The sequence below is a fragment of the Hypanus sabinus genome, chromosome 2 (genome assembly GCF_030144855.1).
Source record: "Hypanus sabinus isolate sHypSab1 chromosome 2, sHypSab1.hap1, whole genome shotgun sequence".
In the NCBI taxonomy this organism is placed as follows: domain Eukaryota; kingdom Metazoa; phylum Chordata; class Chondrichthyes; order Myliobatiformes; family Dasyatidae; genus Hypanus; species Hypanus sabinus.
In genome coordinates this window covers 96,566,939-96,588,045 of record NC_082707.1, presented here as the reverse complement: position 1 = coordinate 96,588,045, position 21,107 = coordinate 96,566,939, and the positions used below count along the sequence as shown (strand labels likewise).

The 21,107-nt window shown below is 38.9% G+C and overlaps 1 protein-coding gene across 6 annotated transcripts in view; it reads left to right on the top strand.

Moving 5' to 3' along the window:
- The first annotated feature begins 1,696 nt into the window (after positions 1–1,696).
- The window catches only part of pask (PAS domain containing serine/threonine kinase), a 70,526-nt gene continuing 51,115 nt past the window's right edge, over positions 1,697–21,107 (top strand). For 4 of the 6 annotated variants that reach the window (XR_009508040.1, XR_009508041.1, XM_059950837.1 and 1 more), the window contains exons 1-10: positions 1,697–1,810; positions 4,760–5,018; positions 5,485–5,696; positions 6,184–6,354; positions 6,982–7,122; positions 8,830–8,964; positions 9,880–10,006; positions 13,123–13,307; positions 17,072–17,234; positions 19,532–19,624. Coding sequence is in view for 4 of the 6 variants with exons in the window: in XM_059950837.1 (XP_059806820.1) it covers positions 4,805–5,018; positions 5,485–5,696; positions 6,184–6,354; positions 6,982–7,122; positions 8,830–8,964; positions 9,880–10,006; positions 13,123–13,307; positions 17,072–17,234; positions 19,532–19,624 (1,441 nt within the window). In the remaining 2 variants the exon portion in view is untranslated. The remainder of the gene's footprint in view (positions 1,811–4,759; positions 5,019–5,484; positions 5,697–6,183; positions 6,355–6,981; positions 7,123–8,829; positions 8,965–9,879; positions 10,007–13,122; positions 13,308–17,071; positions 17,235–19,531; positions 19,625–21,107) is intronic. The other 2 variants (XM_059950843.1, XM_059950848.1) reach the window with 2 other exon arrangements.

Sequence of the window (21,107 nt, the reverse complement as noted above, 5' to 3'; positions counted from 1 at the left end):
GTGCCAAGCTGTATCGGCGCCTGCTCTTTCCTTGGACTACATCAGTGATGTGGAGAGGGGGAACCTGCTGCATGGGTAACAGCCGGTTTATCAAATCTTCCCGCCCAGGCTTGTGCCCTGGAGAGGACACAGTCCACCAGAGGCACAAACCCATGATCCCCCGGGATCAACGGCCGCCTCTATGTTGGCATACAGGATCTCACCTTCATTCATTGGGAGCTCATGAAAGCTGACTTCAGCAGTGGCAGCATCTGGAGGTCCCACATCGTCTTCACCAACTACCTCAACATCCACAGAACTGAAGTTACAGCAAGTCATCCACAATCCAGCAGACTGCTAAAATATAGCCCAGTAAAGTGTCTTTGCACAAGAGTTGTGGTTCTCCCTGCTCTATAGCTGTTGAGTAAAAGACCAAATGAAGATGTTCAAGATAGTCTGCATTGTTCTTGTGGGTTGAAAGCATTAAAGGAATTGGACAATGGGGATAAAGTCAAGTTGAGAAATAGTAAGCCATATCATATTGAACATTGAGGCTGTCCTCACCCGCATCTCCTCCATTTTCTGAACATCTGCACTTACTCCATCACAACCATGACAGAGTTCCTTTAATCCTTACCTACCACTCATGAGCCTCCACAGCCAACACATCATTCTCTGCAACCACTGCCATCTCCAAAGGTATCCTACCACTGAGCATGCCTTTACCTTCCTCACTCTCTACTTTCCACAGTGATTGCTCCCCCTGTGATTCCCTTGTCCATTCTTCCCTCGCCACTAATCTCCCTCCCAACACTTATCCCTGCAAATGGCTTAAGTGCTACACCTGCCCATTCTCCTTCAATCAGGGCCCCAAACAGATCTGCTGGCATCGACTATTATATCTGGTTATTCCAATGCAGTGTCCTCTACATTGGTGAGACCCATCTTAAATTAGGGGAGTTTCATCGAGCACCTCCACGTCATCCAGCTGAAGTGGAAATCCATTTTAGTTCTAATTCCCATTCCTATTCTGATGCTGGTCTATGGCCTTCTCTTGTGCCACGATGCAACACCTTAAATTTCCCCTGGGTAGCATCCAATATCAATTTCAACTTCCAGTAAAAAAAGATCCCTCCCATCACTCAGGCCTCACCTCTTCCCATCTGCCTATCACCTCCCCATATCCCTGCCTCCTTCCTTTCCTCCCACGGTCCGATCAGATTCCTTCCTCTCCGGCTCTTTACCTTTTCCTGGGTTCACCTGTCACCTCCTAGCTATCCCTTTCCAGTTCTAAAGGGTTTCGGCCCGAAACATTGTCTATTTGTTCATTTCCACAGATGCTGCCTGACTTACTAGTTCCTGCAGCATTTTGTGTGAGTTGCTTTGGATTTCCAGCATCTGCAGAACGTCTTATGTTTATGTGGAACATTGTCGAAGTTCGAGGAGATACGTGTAATTTGGGAAACTCAAGTGTTTGTGATAATTCAATACTTACCCGTAAAAATGAAGAAAGATAAATTCGCAAGAGACATTACACACTACCAAAGGTCAAGATCCGATAACCTGTTGACCTCGCTTGCCCCCGCCTTCCCCGTGCCCATGGTTACAGGGACCACGCGTTCGTCTCTAAGCGAATGGCCCTTACCGGAAGTCCCGCCCTCCAAAGCTATTTATTTGCTGACCGCGGCGCTCTCCCCAGTCTCTGTGTCCCATTGGTGAAGAAGGCGGTCAGTCGTAGCGAGGAGCCAATGGTTTAAGGGGGAATTTGGCGGCGAAGCGCGGGACTTGAGTGGGTTATGGCGGTTTTGGGAGTGAAGGGAAATAACGGCAGGTAGGTTAGCGATGCAAGCTGAGCAAAGGGCAGTGCCGGCCGTCTGGTTATTTGTGTGTTGCCCTGGGGCTGATCCTATAAAAGAACCTGAACTATAACTCGCCGCCCTGGGTCGGGCGTCTATCTTGACTTGCCTGGGCTGGCTGTTGGCTCGTCTGTGTCCAACCCACCCTCGTTCATCTTGTGCACCCCCACTGGCCACTGTGCCGTGTAGCCCAATGCCCCGAGTGCCCCTTGCCCCTCTCCGACTTCAAGGCGGTAGCTTGAGTGCCCACCCCAACCTGGATGGTCTGGCACTCCTCCTTAGGGTCGGGGACGACTTGCTTGCTCTTCGGTTTCCATAGACTCGAAGTTGGCCTATGAGGCTACGCGGAACCTGAAGCTTGTATCAGAGGGGAGCTGGATATGCTTGAAAGGAAGGTTAATGGGATGTTTGTGAGATGATATACTTCTGCTTTTTTACTTTGGGCTTTTGTGTCCTCCTGAAGCGTTGACTCAGCTCTCGCTTTCATTTTGAATGGTTATATGCTACATATTCCCTCGGATCATTTTTTAAGGGGTTTGATTCTCTTCCAAGTCCAAAGAGTCTATAGAAATTCTGGAATCACTGCTGATTGGCCTTGTTCCAGGTTTGGTGTCTTGATCTTCAGAAATTTTACCTTAACAAAACTTATGGTTGTGTTGGTTTACTGATGGTGTTAGTAAATTTCATCTTCAACATGAGATATGGAAAGTGTTGTGTGATAAAGGGTCCTCATGAACTTTATTTTCAGATGGCAGTGTTGTACAACAAATAGGTGGGTAGAGGACAAGATCCATTGTCTTGTATGGTTCTGTGAGTGAATTGATGATGGCTGCAAATGCAGGTGTTATTTGCGTGCTACAGCTCAGTTTCCGAGGTTGGGATGAATCTTCAGTGGATGTGACATGAGTTAAACAGTTTTTCATTAGTCCTCTGAATGAGTTCCATTTGAGTAAGAAGCTTGTTGGAGCTGAGGCACAGTATTGTAGCAAGAAAGACTGAGAGAATTGTCAGGTGTTGATAAACCTTGCTTGAAAATGATTTGAACTGATATTGAATCTGTTGTGGAGCCTATTTTGAAATAATGACCTGCGTGTTATTGTGTAGTGGGTATGGGGTAATGACATGTCTTTATCACAAAAAAAAAACATGAATTTCAGCAGGCAACTAGATTAGAGAACAATCTTTCACATTCCCTCTGAATTGACAGCATTGGAGCCATTTGTGCAGGTTATGCTGAATGTGTTTGTGCTGGCTGAAGTTTTCTGCCGTCAGTCCAGCCTAGCCTGATCCTGAGGGAAGCTAAGCTTTGGGGACTGATGAAGCTAATGGCTCAACGGGAAAAAGCTAGAGTAGGACAGATGATGGAATTGAGACGGAGGGGAGATGGGCCTGCTGCAAGGATAGGGGATGAAGAATAGAATCTGCGTAAACCAGGCCATCTCCTGATTTACTGCTCTATGGAGCTGCTGGAGGCAACATCCTCCTTGTGACGTGCCCAGGCGGAGATCTCGATACTGAAGAATTGTACTTAGCATCAGCATATGGAGGTTTTACCTTGGAGCAAGAGAGCTTGGAAGGGTTGTGAAGGGAAAGCAGAGGGCAAGAGCAAAGATAGCAAGAAGGTTGACCCAAACAAGGCAGGATGTAGAGAAATGCCAGGGTTACTTTTCAATCTCTGCCCTGACTGTTGTCTTAGCTGTTAGGCCGCTTGTCACAGTGAACTCCTATCCTGTAACAGTTAGTGGATCAATGTCTGTTACAGCAGGATGGTCATTCCCAACCATGACTTGCCCATTCCCTGCCTGATCACACAGTAGTAGACTAATCACAGACTACTGAAGTTGATCCTTACTGATGATGGTGCAATAGGGCAGGTTGGGCGTGAAAGAAGGGATGTAACAATAATGTCAGTTATAATGCAAGGCTTTTTGTTTAAGCTCTGACCTTTTGCAGTAAATCTGTCTAGCATTATTAAACAAAGTTAGAAATTTGGTAATGTTGGAACATTTGACCAAGAGGTCTGTGAAGGAAGTAGATTTAAATTTAGCAGGTGAAGTTGCAGTTGTGATAGAATTCCGCTGATTGAAACAAGTTTTCATCTTGTCTCCTGAGTAGAGCAGATAAAATTGGATGTTGATTCTGTGACCACTCCCTGCCCTACTGCTGATTGTAGTATAGTTTTCATTGCTTGTATTCTGAGGAGAATGTTAACTACCTTTTTATGTGACAGAATTAAAAAGTTGAGATGTTGCTAAGTTAAGCACAAGAGATTTTGCAAGTGATGGAAATCAGGACACACACACACACCAACCTACCTAGAGGAACTCAGCAGGTCAGGGAGCATCTATGGAAATGAATAAACAGTCCAGGTTTTGAGCTGAGACCTTTCTCAGAACTGGAAAGGAAGGGGGAACAAACCAGAATAAGGTGGGGGGAAGGGAAGGAATACAAACTAAAAGGTGAAAGGTGAAGTCAGGTGGGTGGGGAAGGGGGGATGAAGTCAGAAACTGGGAGATTAAAGGTGGATCCAAAATGCCCTAATGAAGGGTCTTGCCTGAAATGTCGACTGTCTTATTTCCGAAGATGCTGCCTGACCTGCTGAGTTCCTCCAGCACTTGGGGTTTTGCAATGCTCTTCTAATTTCTGGAGGTAACTGATTTCTAGCTTTGAATTCAAATAATGGTTTGCATTCTGATTTTTAAGTGGAATATGTATTGCTACCTCTGGCAATGTATTGCCCACAACCCCCAAATATTAATGCAAATACGTTTCTAAGGAACTGTAAGCTCCTAATAAAAATCATCCCTCTTTAACAGCATTTTTTTGTCTCTGTAGATATTTCCTGATCTGAATGCTTCAAGCATCTTCAGCTTTGGTTTTGGATATATCTGCACTATTTTAATTTGTCTATTTTAATTTGTCAGGTGAATGCTTAAATAACCTTTGGAAAAAGTGCTGTTGCTAAAAAGATGGATTCCTCACTGGGCTTCTTGGATGGCAGAGGGAAAGCCTTTCCCCTGTGTCATAGTTTGGAAAATGGCAAGAGGTCAAGGGCAGCTGTGCTTGGAGTTAAGAGGAAATTAAATAATTCATTTGACCTCAGCAAAACATTTCCACGAATGGCAAGACCTGCCCTCCAGAAGATAGTTGCAGGAACATACTGGAATTTAGAGTCATTTACAGGTGGGCTTTATTCTGTAATAGTGTGCAGGAATGCTGTTTGGTTGGACGAGCATTTGTCTCCAATTGCAATAAAAAATTTAAAAGAATTGAAATGCAGCTTGTTACATTAATATGCATTAGGAAAATCACGATATTTTACTTTTGTGTAGTGTTGTCTATGTGATGATCTGTAAAGATCTTTGCTGTGTTCTTGCTGTACATCGCAGCCTTTGGGAAATACTGGGCTTCCAGAATGCTTTCATTTGTTCTCAAGGGGCATGTCATGAATGCCCTATCTACTATTGGAGGATTGGTGATAGATCAACAAATTAACATCTTGCAGGTTGAGGACCAAGTTGTACATATTGACCTAGACTGTTAGAAAATGTTAAACCTAAAATGAAAATGAAATGAAAACCTAAAATGTTAGAAAATATGAATACAAAAAAGACTGATTCGAGCTTGACCTTGCCTATTATTCCAACAGGTGATTCTCTGAACTCCTACAGTTATTCTCCTGTGGCTTCTCAAAATCTTCTCTTGCCAAATCTTAGTGGTTCCTTCTCTTGCCCTGAGTCGGCCTCAAATGTATCAAGCAACTTTTGGAATCTTTTAGGAGGTGACAACAATTCAACTTTCCCCACTACAGTACGGAATCCTAACAAAGCCATACTTACAATAGACTGCTTGACTACAGAGGTATGAGATCACATTTTGATTGTTTAGCTCTTACTGCACATTTTTTCATTGATTGTATTACCTTTTTGTAATCAAATTTTTTAATTGTTTGTAATAAATTACCAAAGTAGTTAATTTATTGCTATCTTTGTTGAGTTAAAGGCTAGATATGCAGCATACAATATTATAGTTCTGATTTTCCTTGCTTTCATGCATCTAACACACTGTTCTACAGACCAAGTTGGAAATGTTTGCTGAAATACTGTAAAGTTTTAATACTCCTTAATCTAGCTTGTTTTAAAATCAATGAAGTAACACTTCTTATCCATAACTCCTTATATTGATCTAGTAGAATAATTATTCTGAGAATAAAAGAAAATAACGTGATTTTTATCCATTTCCCTTGATGCCATATGGCATTCCTGGGAATATATCAATATGTTTACTTTCTCTATATGGTAGAGCTTGTAATTTTGATGCCCATTTGTCATTCTTCATGCCACAACAGATACTGGTGGCCAATGACATGGCTTGTAAGCTGCTATGTTATAGTAGCAAAGAACTGATTGGTCAGAAATTATCTTCATTCATATCAAATTCCATTCATGGGCTGGAAGAAGCCCTGTACGAAGATCATCCAGAAGTTGATGGACAAGTTGTAACTGTCTCTGGAGAAGTGGTATGTGGTCATATCAATCCATTCATTAGATGTGTCTTCACCCCAACTCAATATTTCTAAAGTGCTGCTGACAGTAAAAGTTATTTCATGATGAATGATGCAAATTATTTTAGAAGTGCTGTCTGAATAGATCCTTTGTAACATCAAAGTTGGAAAGGCTGATAATGGGAACAGGAGAATTAATTTAGGTTGGGTCTCTACAGACAACATGAGCAAAACCTTGCAGTGCAATGCAGGAGATATGATCAGGCCTTAACATGCCGAGGGATTTCTGCAGAATGAGCTCTGTACTCAGTGTAACAAGTTTCACACTGAGTGTGAAAATAACTGGAAGCCTTTATTGTACAGAACAGAGTCCAATATTTTAATTGCTGAAACTAGTTTCTTTTAAGATTGTCATTCATTCTACAAAGTAATTTGATAGAGATGAAAATGGGTTATGATAAAAGAAAAATATTCATTTGAGCTCGTGTTGATTTTACAAACATTGCTGCAGTTAACATAAAAAGAATGTGAAGTGGATAAATAAAAGAGGATGAAATTAACCAATTAAATTGCAGTAAGTAAACTGCATTCCTGTAATATTTATTCTCTTTTTTCATTGTGGCTTACATTTATAATCCCCAGATTGATGTTATTGGCAAGGGTGGGATACAGATACCAGTGTCATTCTGGATGAAGCACATGGCTGGTGAAGAGAGAGAGTGTTGTGTTGTGGTGATGGAACCTGTGGAGCGACTTACTGCTTCTGTCACATTTGCAGACACTGTAAGTTTTCAGCTTAATTTCAATATACAGTGCTTACATGTTGTATTGTGCCACAGAATGCTGCAAGATTGATCAAAAACAATTTACATTTATACACTTCCAGTGATGTATTAAATACCCCAAAGCAAATGAGGGCAATGAAACCAGACTGCTGGTGAGCAGAGAAACATGATAGCCCATTGAATTGTGGATCACTATTAGTAATCAAATCTCTATTCCTTTGTTTCTGGCCTCTTGCGCATCCTGGCTTTAATCACTCCATCATTGGCAATTATATCTTCTACTGTTGGGATCCTAGTCGATGGAATTCTGACCCTTAAGCTTTCTATCTTTGTTTTCTCCCAAAAAGATTTCTTCGGTTAAACTTTTCATAAAATGCTCTAATATTTGCTGATGTGATTTAGTGGCAAACTTTGATATTTTTATCAAAAGGGTGGATATTCCGTAACTTAGGACCTGGCCAACAGAAAGCAATACTACCATTCATGGAATGATTAAAATTCAGATGTGCAAGATGCTAGACTTGGACAAGTATAGATACCTTTGGGGGGGTTGTAGACTGGAGGAGGTTGTACCATAACCTTCCTGCTCTGTGCTTTGGAAAATGAAGGCAAGTATTCTGTCTGATGCCTTCATCTCCTTATCTGCCTGCTTCTACTTTCTGGGATCTGTAAACCTGTGTTCAAGAGCATTGGTGTTTCCATACCAAGCTGTGATGCAGCTAGTTAATATACTCTCCACCACACATCTATAGAAGTTGGTCGAAGTTTTAGATGTCATGCCAAATCTTCATAAATTCCTAAAGTAGAGGTGCTACTGTGCTTTCTTCATAATTGCATGTACGTGCTGGGCCCAGAACAGGTCCTCTGAAATGATAACACTGAAGAATTTAAAGTTGCTGACCACAAACAGGGTACTGATTACAGTTAAATAATCAAAAAGTTTGAAAATAATGAAGGTCTGACACCTGTCTCTCTAGGGTCCTAGAGCCTACATTCCCATTGACACAAAAGGGCCATTTGAGTTTATTGGGAAATATATTACAGCTTAAAATTGGATTAAAATGTGTAAATAAAAGGATGACATCCAATTGTCTGTAAAATCTGTTAATCCATGATTTGGAAATGAAATCATAATGAATTTACTGTATTTCATTTCCTGTATGCAAGATATTTTGGTGTATGTAATTTGGCTGCTGTGGGTTTTGAAACAGTAATTCATAAAATAATACAGAAAATGCAGGAGAAGCATTTTGCCATCAGCTTGTTTCTCTTTCCTCATTCATTGAACATTTCTTTTCCTAATTGCCCTTCAATTTGTAGAAACTGATGGTGTGATTAGTTTATCTCTAATTTTTCACATTTTGTTTTTTTTTCCAGCCATCTAGCTTCACTATATACAGCATAATTCCGATAATCTGCTATTCAGAAATATTGATTGCTTTTCCTCACTCAACCAGGGTCCTACTTTCCATGCTCTGCTAAACCACACCAGAACTCCAATTTTTATGCATCCTTGGCAAAACTTACCATACTGTATAGCATCCAATAAGTATTCAAAAGTCTGCAAAATCTGTCGGTCATGCTCTATTGAACTCCTTTTCATGCTGGATTCTTGAGTTTATTGCATTATAGCTTGTGGCTATCCATGTGCTGCAATTTGCATTTGTTTTGGGATTATTTAACAGTAAAATTTAATGTTCCTTAGGGCAGAATTTTATCATGTGACAAACCGTTTGCCTATTTGCATGGTTATGCATCTGAAGAGGAGATTGTTGGTCTTTCAATAACTGATGTCATACCTTCAGTAAAGATACCCTCATCGTGTAAGAAGATACCAAAGGTTTGAAACTGTTGAATGTGAATGTAATGGAATAGGATTTAATATAAGAAATCCCTCTGAAATGTAAGTGTGATTTGCATTGTTATCCCTCATTTCTCATCTGACGTGGTTATTTTTAAACTGTAAATACATAGATCTGACCCTACTGCTCACGTCACAGGTAATTTCCCAGTTGATCATTTTCCCACTATCTAACTATCCAATAAGTGTTCAGTTTTCCTGTCCTTCACTTTATTCCCCCTGTTGCTTTGAGATCACACATCTGCAACTGAAGATTTTTTGTGTTAAAAATGAATGATCATAAACTGTTTGGTTTTATCCTGTAATTATTCAACAAATAGTATTTACATCTTGCAGGTGTTTTGAATACAGCTAGAATTTAACCAAATCCTAGAAGTGATCATTTAAGATGCACAACATGGTCCTTCCCTTGAATACCTGGCTGAGAAAAATGTGGAGATTGTATTAAAGTAAACAGAATTTCTCTGTAGACAAGAGATTGCTAATGCTGGAATCTGGAGCAAAAAAAAAGCTGCCAGGAGAACAGCAGGCCGAATGGCATCTGATGAATTTTGAGTCAGTACTTGACATAAGGATATACAGGGTCTCATCCCAAAACATTGACTTTCCTTTGGCTTCCACAGATGCTGCTCAGCCATCTTAATTATTTCACACTTGCTATTTTGCTCCAGAATTTTTTTTGTCTGAGAAATATTTTGTTCATCATTACAGTTGTTACAGTTAAAGGTGGAAATACCAAATTAGCACTTGAATATAATCTGATCATAAAAATACTAGGGAAAATATTGTAATTTTCAATAATGATGGGTTAACAGCAGGACTTGGAGATGCTGGTGCTTCTGAAATGGATGAAATGCTGGGTTATTTCTTCACTTTCTAGTGTTTCTCTTTCAGAATTTGAAAATTCAGCGAGCTGTTGGCAGAGCAAAAGATGGCAACACTTTTCCTCTCAGTATTAAACTCAGTCTTAAAGTCCCAGAGAAACATGGCACTGACATTCAGAATTGTATTCAGGTAGCAGGTAAAGTATAAAAAGCTTTTTGGCACATATTGTGCTTCATAGACTGACTTTTGGTGGAGTAAACAAGACAATAAGAATGAAGTGACTAGTGCTTACTCAAACTGATAGATGCTTTGTCATGGTGGAATTTATTGCTGCAGAAGTAGTATGAAAAAGCAATGGGGAAAAAAAACACATTTTATTTTTAAAGCTGCACTGTAAAATTTGTCAGCAAACAAAGTGAACAGATACTTAAAAACACAGTGCTGGCAGAACTCAGCAGGCCAGACAGCATCTATGTGAGGAGGTAGTGAGTACGTTTCGGGCCGAAACCCTTCATCAGGAATGGTACTTAATAGATACTTAATCTTAAACAAAGACAAAAGCTGTAGGGAATACAGCAGGTCACAGCATCTACAAAGCAAGGTAGAAAGATAGCTTCCCTTTTGATTTTAAAACTATTGCCACATTTTAAGTGGCAGTGCGCAGTAGTGACACAGGTGGTTATTCTGAAGTATATCTTACTAAAGAGTTTATTCAATTGCTCCTGGTTTGTATAGGCAGTCCCCAGATTATGAAAGGGTTCTATTCCTGAAAACTATTTGCACCTCAAATTCTTCTTAAGTGGCAAATGAATAAGAACAGAGGATCACAGAAACTGCTATGATAAGGGAGTGAGCACACATGGGAAAGGTGACAGCCAGAAAGTTTTATTGACTTGAGTGAGTATGCTCAGCATTCCCAGCTCTTTTCAGACCCAATCCATGATCGTAGAAGCTCGGGTTGGAGGGGAAGATGATATGCTGGTTTGGTGGGGGGGAAAGCATGCAGAAATATGTCCTGTTCCCACCAGAAGAAGATGCCTGCAGCCTTGCCACAGCCAGCAAATCTATCCCAATACAGCTGGCAGCAGCTCAATCTATTAGTTCTCACACAAAAAAAATGGCCTCTGCCTCAGCAACATGCAGCTGTAAGTCAGGCTACAACCTCATGGTCCAACTCCAAATCAGTTGATTCACCTGACCTGCTATGAAATTATGGAAGCTTAACTTGTCTCAAAATTTCTTAATGCATTGGGGAATTTTTTTTTTTTTTTTGAAGTCAGCTCATTTATATTTGTGGGTTTCTGTAGTGATCTGGGGAGCATCTGTACTTGCAAATTTCATTTGAATCTGATTGTTCTGATTCATCTGATTCATTTCTGATTGTTCTTTAATGTAAGCAGTCTTTAGTTTTCTCTGAAATGTCAATGTTGTAGGGTCTCTTAAAATCAGATCACAGAACTAGAGACCCATCAAATGCTGAAACTATGAATAACATCCCATAGTCTTCTCTTATTTGTGACCTCTGTGGTTTAGGGAAAATATACTTACTATTTTGTTAAGCTGGTTGGTTCACATCCTGCTTGTAGTATCTGAAAGGTAAAGCAGTTTAGGTCCAAAGCTTATCTAAACCTTCTGACTCGGCTGTTGCTTTCACATTCCTTTCAATCCTATCCTGTCCACTCCTATCATCTCCACCAATCCATTCATTTATCTGCTTTGATTTCCAATTGGAACCACTGAAAAAATGGGCTACACTTGACAAACATCATAGATTATATAAAGCTACATTTAGTGGTTTGAATGTTGATAAACGGGTAAGCTTTTTTTAATATTGTGATGTATTAGCAAGCTAATTTTAATCCAAATCTAAAACATTTTTTAGAAGTGGAATGATAGGGCCATGGTTAGGCTACATTGGCCCTACTGTCTTGCTCTGAGATTTATTCTCAAAATTACATAAAATTGCTCGGTGTTTAAAATAAAGAAGAAAATATTTTTTTAAGTGAACATTTGAAGAACTTTATTTTAAATTCTATCAACACAATTCAGTTAAAGAACTAGAAAAATTAAAATTAGTGAATTTTATTTGAGATCTTCAGAATAATGCAGAATTGGTCCACATGGATAGTTTATGGAGGACCAGTAAACTAGTACAAGTTGCTAAATGCAGAAAATGAAACTATGTAGTGTATTATAAATGCTTAGTAGATCCAGTCAGGCCAGGCAATAACTGAGTGAGAATGGTATTTTCATAAGTATTTTCTCTTTGAATGCTAGCTGACCAGTTGCGTATTCTCCGCATCTGCATTTTTTATGTTATTTGACATAAGCACAGAAATAGATTTAAAGTCCTAAGCTTACATCTTGGAAAGTTATTGAGTTAAGGAACAGATTGTCAGTTTATGCAGTGAAACTGTATTTGCTGCAGACTATTAAATAGCTGGATGAGTTCTGACCATTGCGGAATAATGTATACAAAGATTAAATTGTACTTGTGGCCATATCACTCTGTCACAATTTTCTGAAAAACAGAAGGTGTTGACAAATGTGTGATGTTTTTAGAAATGGCAGGAAGGGGGCAGTTGAGAATCAGCCTTATTTACTTGTTACATCAAAACAGTAGATTTATATGGCTAGGTAGTAAACTGTTTGTGAAGTGCAAAGAGCTAACGTGTTGATTCTAATGGGTTTTTAGTCTTTGCATTCCAATTCACCTTAATACATTTTGGGCCAAGACACTTCATCAGGACTGGAATAAAAGAAAGTACAATTCATCTCTCTCCTATGAGTCTATGAATAATGAAGGAGGTTATTCATCCCACTGTAATTGTGACAGTTCTTTAATTGACCTAGACAATTAGTCCTATTTCTGTTCTCTCTCAGATCTGCAATAATCCCCTCTGAATGTTGTTGAACCAGTTTTTTTTGGGGGGGAATGCATTCTAGTACTCTGCCTTGAAAGTAAATTGTGCTTAATTTTTCCCAGTGGTTTTGTCAATTTCTTGTTATCTTTTTAATGACATTTTGTCCATTCATTTTTCTGTGTCTCCTGGTTCTTTAAATTTTTGATCTGATTCACTTTTTTTTACTTGTTTTCATTTCTTTTGGGTATGATGAAATGAGTTTCAGAACAGAGTTGGAGAATGCACATCAAATGGAACCGAGAGAATTTTCTTATTCTGGTCCTTTGTAACCCATCCATGAGAGTTTCTGCTAGTCGAAAGCAGGTGCTTTCAATGAGTGCAGCGAACACTCATGATAAATTTCTATTGTTAATTTACTTTGTATTTTAATGATTATTTTTATTCTCAGCAGGATCTCAGGATGATGTGAATCAAGCAATCAAAGACCAAGAGACCGTTTTCACTGGAGTTTTGTGGGTTTTTACTACGATCAGTGGACTGATCACTCTTCTGCCAGATGGAGCAATCCATAGTTTGAACAATAACTTTGCTCTTATGTTGTTTGGCTATAAGAAAGCACAGTTGTTGGGCAAGGTAAGCTGCTGAAAGGGTTAGTGAGGTACTAGGGCAATTGAGCTGTGCATTTGTTAGGGAATCTACTTAATCCTAGCAAAACTTTCATTTATACAGCACTTTGAATTAACATTTCATAGAAAATTATCAAACACAAATTGATGTCCTATCACTTAGAGAGTAGAAGTGCCAAAGCTGTATCTTTTAGGAAGTGTTTGAAGAGAAATGGAAGCATGGAAAGAATTCAGGACCTTGAGACCTTAAGCTGAAGCAGAATCACCTATAATGAAGCAAGTAAAAAAGATTAAGACTCCAGACTTTGAGGAGTGCGGTAATATTAGAGGTTATAAGACTGAAAAATTTGGGAGAGAGCAAGCCACCATGAAGGATTTGTAAAACGAGTATTTCAGCAGTTTCTCAAATTTTGATATGTGGGCCTTGCTAAAACAGGAACTAATGTAGCATCACACACAAAATGCTGGTAGAACACAGCAGGCCAGGCAGCATCTATAGGGAGAAGCACTGTTGACATTTCAGGCCGAGACCCTTCATCAGAAACTAATGTAGCATATAGACTTATTGGCATATATCACTCACATGGGAGGAGACCACTCCCTTCAAACTGGCTCTGCCATTTAAGGCATTGCTGAACTGAATGTAATCTCAACTCTCCATTCCTGTCGACTTGTGATGACCTATCATCACCTTGTTCATCTTTCTTTGCCCTAAAAATATTCCAACACTGTTTTCACTATCGTTTGGGGGAAAAAAAGTACTTTTTAAATTGTACCCCATTTCTATCTTAAATAGGTGACCCTTTAATTTTAAATAATAGCCCATGTTTCTTCATTCTCCCACTAGGGGAAACATCCGTGTCCGTATCAATCCTGTTGAGACCCTTCGGGACCTTAAATGTTGCAACTGAGGCAGCTCCTGCTCTTTTAAATTTCAGTGGATAAAAACCTACACTGTCCAGCTTTTCCTTGAGAAACAATTGCCTTGTACCAGTGTAGTAAACTTAAGTGTTTCCTAAGCATTAATATTCCTCCTTAGGAAGACTACAATTGTACATGTACTTTAGCTGTGGGCTCATCAAAACTTTACAAAAACTGAAGCATAACTTGTCTACTTTTATATTCAATAATAATGCTTTGTTGGCCTTTCCAATTACTGCAGCTGCATCTTGCCCTTTTGCAAATAACGTGAGACAGCAGTGCTAACTATGGCTTAATGGCAGAGCTACTGCTCCAGAGTTTCATTGACTGGTTCAATCCAATGTTCTGGGGCTTCATGTGTGGAATTCACACATGTTGTCTGTGATGTCATGGGATTGCTACAGGTGCTTCAGTTTCCCAAAGGCATGCTGGCTAGAAGGACAATCGACTGTTGCTGGTGCAGGTATGCAGTGAGCGAATCAGGGTAGAATGGATGGTTATGTGAGAAAATGTAAGTTACTGGGAAATCAGTGGCAGAGTCAGATTGGTACTGAAGAGGGCCAGCACAGAATTGACTGAAATGTTTCCCATGCCAGAAGGAAATATGAGAAACATCCAAGGACACCAAGAGAGCTATGCAATCTCATAGTTTAATTTCCTGACCAATTTCATTTTTTCCCCATAAACTTCATTTGTCACAACTTTGTTCATTCATTTAACTTGTCTGTATCTCTTTGTCATCTTGTCTCTTCACCTTCCTTGATTATTGAAGTAGCAGCTATGCCTTTGGTACCTTTATTCCAAGTCATTCATAAATTGTGAAAGATGAGAACCAGCACTAAACTCTGTGGCACAATACTCATATCAGGAAAATGACAGTTTTATGCCTTGTCTCATTTTGCTATTGGCCAGCTTATCTTCAATTCACAGCATGAGAGATAAATGGAAATTTTTTATATTCATTTGCATGATAATCATTTAGTGTTAGAATACCTGGGTTTTATGGGACATAGACTGAGGAAGGTCATATAGGAAGTAACAAAGTGTGGAGGAACAGATGATAGAAATGTTCATGGCATTTTTCCATGGCTTAAAGCAGTCAGATGTAATATCAAAATTACAAACAATTAAGTTTGGTTTCAGAACAATTGTCGGAAATGGTAGCTGGGTGGGTGGAAGTCATTCCTGCCTGTGGCCATCAAACTTTGCAACTCCTCCCCTGGAGTGTCAGACACCCTGAGCCAATAGGCTGGTCCTGGACTAATTTCCACTTGGCATAATTTACTTATTATTTAATTATTTATGGTTTTATATTGCTATATTTCTACACTATTCTTGGTGTGACTGTAACAAAACCCAATTTCCCTCGGGATCAATAAAGTATGTCTGTCTGTACAGTGATGGTGATTCTCTGATCAGGAGTGAATAAGATGAACCAGTTGAGGTCCTATCCATCTAATGGAGGCTTAAGTGAGAGAATGCCTGTGCATCATAATAACTGTGAAAAATGTTCCGTTCTTATTGATTCTTCCTTTGTGTCACCATACAACAGACTTGTTCTTGTGTTTCACCTTTCCAAAGCTATTTTTATTATTTTTTTAACCATCATTAAATTCTGTTATTAATTCAACTCCTAATTTAGTCCTTTACCAGTTCTAATATTAGAGTGAATCTTATTTTCTCATGTTTTATCTGTCCAGAACTGCAAATAATACACTCTGGTCACTTTATTAGGTACACCTGTACACCTCATTAACATAAATATCTAAACAGCTAATCATGGCTGCAACTGCCTGCATGAAAGCATGTAGATATTGTCAAGAGGTTCATTTGTTGTTCAGATCAAACATAAGCATAGGGAATAAGTGTGAACTAAGTGACTTTGATCATGGTGCCAGACAGGGTGGTTTCAGTATCTCAAAAATAAGTCTCTAGAGTTCACAAAGAATGGTGTAAAGAATTTTAAAAAACATCCAGTGAGCAGTAGTTCTGTGGGCAAAAATGCCTTGTTAATGAGAGAGCTCAAGAGGAGATGACCAGAGTGGTTTAAACTGCCCTTCCTGATGGGCTAAATGCTTTCTATGCACTTGTAATGTACCACACCATATCCCGTAGTACATTTCTTGGTATGTTCTCTTCTGGTGTTTCTGCTTAATCTTCTGTTTAGCTTCTAAACTCAACATCTTATGAATTCATTCACATATACCATGCCCATTATCCCTTTATTTGTGCATGCCTCCTTTCTGGTTTAATTTTCTGAGGGTGGCCTGGGGTCACTTAGTGGAATCTTGCTGACTGAAGACCAAATTAGCCTGAAAAATTATATTTGGGTTGTGAATGTAGAGGAGGGAAAAAAATAGTAAGGAAGCCCAACTCTCCTCCCCATGGAAATAGAGCCCAAAGCTAGCTTAACTCTTGACCATTGTCAACCGTCATTGCAACCTGAATTGTCTATTGATTTAATTTAGCTCTATTGATAAGCATAAATTTTTAAAAAAGTTATTTACCTTCATGTTCAATAGATTTTTTTCCTATGCCTGTGCATATACAGGTTTGACTATAATAAAACAAACAACTTCATTTTAATTGAAGAATTTCAACTGGAAATTTCTTTGTGGCTCTGATTGTTTTTTTTAATCCAGGATATAGTTCTCGTTTACTGTACTGAAAGTTTCTGCTTTATAGACAGTTGCCTGGTGTTTTCCAATTTAATTTTTTTAAACAGTAATGGGCAGTAATGTTAACCCCAAATATTGTATTTCAATACAAACTTAGATAATAAATACTAAATGATCACATAGTAATGAAAACACTATTTGAATTGTTCTGAGATTGAATTTATTTTTTTAGAACATTACCTTTTTAATTCCTGGTTTCTATGACTACATGGACCCAATAGATGATGGCTTTCTACCATTACCTCCTCTGGAAGATGAAGTAGAAGTGTGTTGTAATGGTGAGGCAAGTGAAAGAGCATGCCATAATTACACAGTGCTATCTGACAATTTGCCAGGTATGTTGACCATTACAATGGGACAATTTCATTTAATTTTTGTCTGTCTCGTTTAAATAATTGCAGCCATTGCCCTGAACCAGATTTGCTACTGTAATTAGTACACTAATTGGAATAATAACTAGATGCAGGAGTGAGAAGATACAGCAATAATTATAGTGAATTGACTTTATTCCTTACATTCTTTATTCCATACACGAGGAGTAAAGATCTTTACATCTCCATCTCAATGTGCAATCATAGTAATTTATAATAATTTATAACAAATAGAACAGTCAATGTAATATAGAGTACACTCAAGTCAGTGTGAGTTCATCGGTCTGAAGGCCTGGTGGAAGAAGCTGTCCCAGAGCCTGTTGGTTCTGGCTTTTATGCTGCGATACCACTTCCTGGATGGTAGCAGCTGGAATAGATTGTTGTTGGGATAGCTTGGGTCCCCAATGATCCACCGGGCCCTTTTTACACACCTGTCCTTGTAAGTGTCCTGAATCATGAGAAGTTCACATCTGCAGATGCACTGGGCTGTCCACAGCACTCTCTGCAGAGTCCTGCAATTAAGGGATTTACAGTTCCCATGCCAGGCAGTGATGCAGCCAGTCAGGATGCTCTCAGTTGTGCCCCTATAGAAAGTTCTTGGGATTTGGGGGCCCATACCAAACTTCCTCAACCGTCTGAGGTGAAAGTGGTGCTGTTGTGGCTTTTTCACCACACAGTTGGTATGTACAGACCACATGAGGTCCTCAGTGATGTGGATGCCAAGGAACTTGATGCTGTTTACCCTCTCAACCCCTGATCCATTGATGTCAATAGTGGTTAGCCCATCTCCATTCCTCCTGTAATCCACAACCAGCTCCTTCTCTCTGATAAATTGTTTCTTGAAGCTAGATGAAAAAATGTTCACATTTCTAATTGGGGAAACCTGCTGCCTTAATAAATTAAAGGCATTAACTTGATTGAGCCAAGTTAATTTTTATGGTTAAAGTAATGGGCATTAAAGGAAGTGGGATTTCAGCGTTTTGTATTTTTATAAGGTGTTGGGGGTTTAAATTGAGATAGGGAGTGTTTTCTGTGTCTTTAGTATTTGCTGTTGCCATTGGTTAGTGTTATTCTACTTGTCGGTTATAGACTAATTGTGGAGGATGGACTTGCAACATGTAATCTTCCTGGTTTTTATCACGAATTCTGTAATGAAATTCTATTTTCATTATTTGAAGTACACTCCTTTGGCTCCATATTCAGAATTTTATTCCATTATCTAACAGTTTTTTCCGCATAAGTGCTATTAGAACCCTGTTTTCAGTTAATAAACAGCATGTTCTGCAAAAGATACTTTGTAAAATATGCATGATTATTTACAGTAAAATAGCTAGTTTGAACTTTGAGCTGGGCCATTGCTTGAGGAATTTTGAAGAAAGGCAAATATGTCTAAAAGGAAAAAATACAGCAAAATTGAGAGTATATCTGATCCTAAATATTTGCTGGAGTCATATTTTAAACAGGTCAAGGAACTTTCATGATTGTATTTCATACTATTGTGCATCTCAGTTCATAACATTGCCTCCCTTGCTATTGTAAATAGATTGGCTTATAACAGGGTAAATACTGTTATACAAGGTAAGGCCAAATACTGGGTAAACTACAGTGCAGTAAAGATCTGGCAAATCTACAAGTTGAATCAGACTTGTACTGTAATGCAAGACAGTCCAATATTTGCATCTGAATAAAGAATTAACTCTGAGTAGGTGTGGGCATTCTGCCTCTTTCAGTTAAACTGATATTGCATTAGGTAGGCTTCGTGGAAAGTAGTGAGTTGGAAATAGTTTTAAACTCCAGATTTTGTGACACAAAAATACTACTGTTGTTCTTTTGAGTCATTCTTTTGGGGATTTTGAATCTGGTCTGTGTTCGAAGGTTGAAACTTTCTTTAATCAGATTTCAGCAACAGAAATCTAAGCTGCACTGGGGAAGTGCCTGCAGAATAAAAATCTAATGATAAGAATCTTTTTATTCATAAGTTTTAAATGGAGAAAATGTATTGTTCATTGTTGTTGCTTTTGACATGTATGTTAGATTTTTTTGTGCGTATTTAATATATTGACACCAATTAAGAATCTTGTACAATGCATGCACTGGGAATCTGAGAAAGTATAACTGACAGTGTAAAATTCTTGCTCATTTGTTTTCAATAGATTAATACTTTTAATATATAGAAATGCTTTTGCTCCAACAAACTGATATTCTCTTTTTTTCTCTCTGTGGTGCATCTTTTGATCTGTTTCTTTGGGTTATATGTACAGAAGACCATGATGGTGCAAATGGCATAAACCTGCTTGGTAATGACATCAAGATGTCTAATAATCCCCTTGTAGTATCTGGCACAATGAGAAAAGGTACAGTCCATTGTTTAGGGTTGGGGGAGGAAGGAAAGAAAGGGGCCTTTTTATGTTGGAGTAAAATCTAGATGTGCTAAATCATTTTCCGGATTGTATGTATCTTGAAATTTGAGCACTTTCTTTTACATTAGTATTTAAGGAATTCAAAATATTAAAACCTTGGTACAGCTTATCAGTCCCACCTATCTTCCAAAAATAAATTTAGTAACTTTATTAATTTGTTAAATCAAACAAAACAGAGCCCAGCACAGTGGTCACCCCTGTCCATGTTCCTGATGGGCTGAATCAACGTTGTCAAAATGAACATCCTTCCTAAATTTTTATACCTTTTTCAATCCATAGCAATTTTCATTCCTAAAGCCTTTCTTGACTTGCTAGACTCAGTTAGATCATCCTACCTATGGAAGAGCAAGTGTCCCCGACTGAATAAAGTTCATCTTCAAAAATCTAAAAGTGTTGGGGACATGGCTCTGCCCAATTTCCACCTACGCTACTGGGCAGCTAACATTCATTGTCTCATCTTTTGGTCTCATTTTTATAATCAATCCAACTGGCTCTGCCCAATTTCCACCTACGCTACTGGGCAGCTAACATTCATTGTCTCATCTTTTGGTCTCATTTTTATAATCAATCCAACTGCCCAATATGGGTGACAACAGAGCTGAACTCCACTAAGAATGTTTCCATCTCTGCAATTCTTAGATCCACACCCTTTTTTGTACGTCTGAAACAATTGCTAATCCTGTCATCAGGCACACCCAGAGATTGTGTGCTCAGTTCAGAAAGGATAGTGGTCTTCATGCCTTCTCTCTTTCAAGTCCTATTCTACATAGCCATCTCTTCCAGCCTTCTATACGTGATTCAACATTTCAAGACTGATACAGAAAGGGCATCAGATGCTTTAAAGATCTTTATTTAGACAACTGTTTTGCATCATTTGAACAACTGTCTGCAAAGTTTAATCTATCCAACACTCATTTCTTTAGACATTTTATCCACCCTCTGATACCAAACTTCCCTGAGACACCCGACACAAACGTCATTGATATGTTTGAATCCATTACACAAAGGTCTAATGTCTTATCATCTGCGACAAGCTGGTAGCTCTGAGGTGAGCCTATCTTGCCAAAATTAAAACTGCTTGGGAGCAAGATTTAAATTTTTCAATGTCATATGAGGTATGGGATGAAGTCCTTAAATTAGTTAACTAAACCTCTTTATGTGCCCGCCACTACCTTTTACAGTTCAAGGTCGTACACAGGGCCCATATGTCTAAAATTCAATTATCTCACATTTACCCAGGTGTTAATCCCTGCTGTGACAAATGCAAAAGGGGTGAGGCTTCCTTTATCCATATGTACTGGACATGCCCTAGTTTGGAAAAATACTAGAAAGATGTCTTCCAAACTCTATACCAAATACTTAATTACAATCTGTAACCTAATCCTTTGATTGCTCTTTTCGGCACTGAGGGGGACGT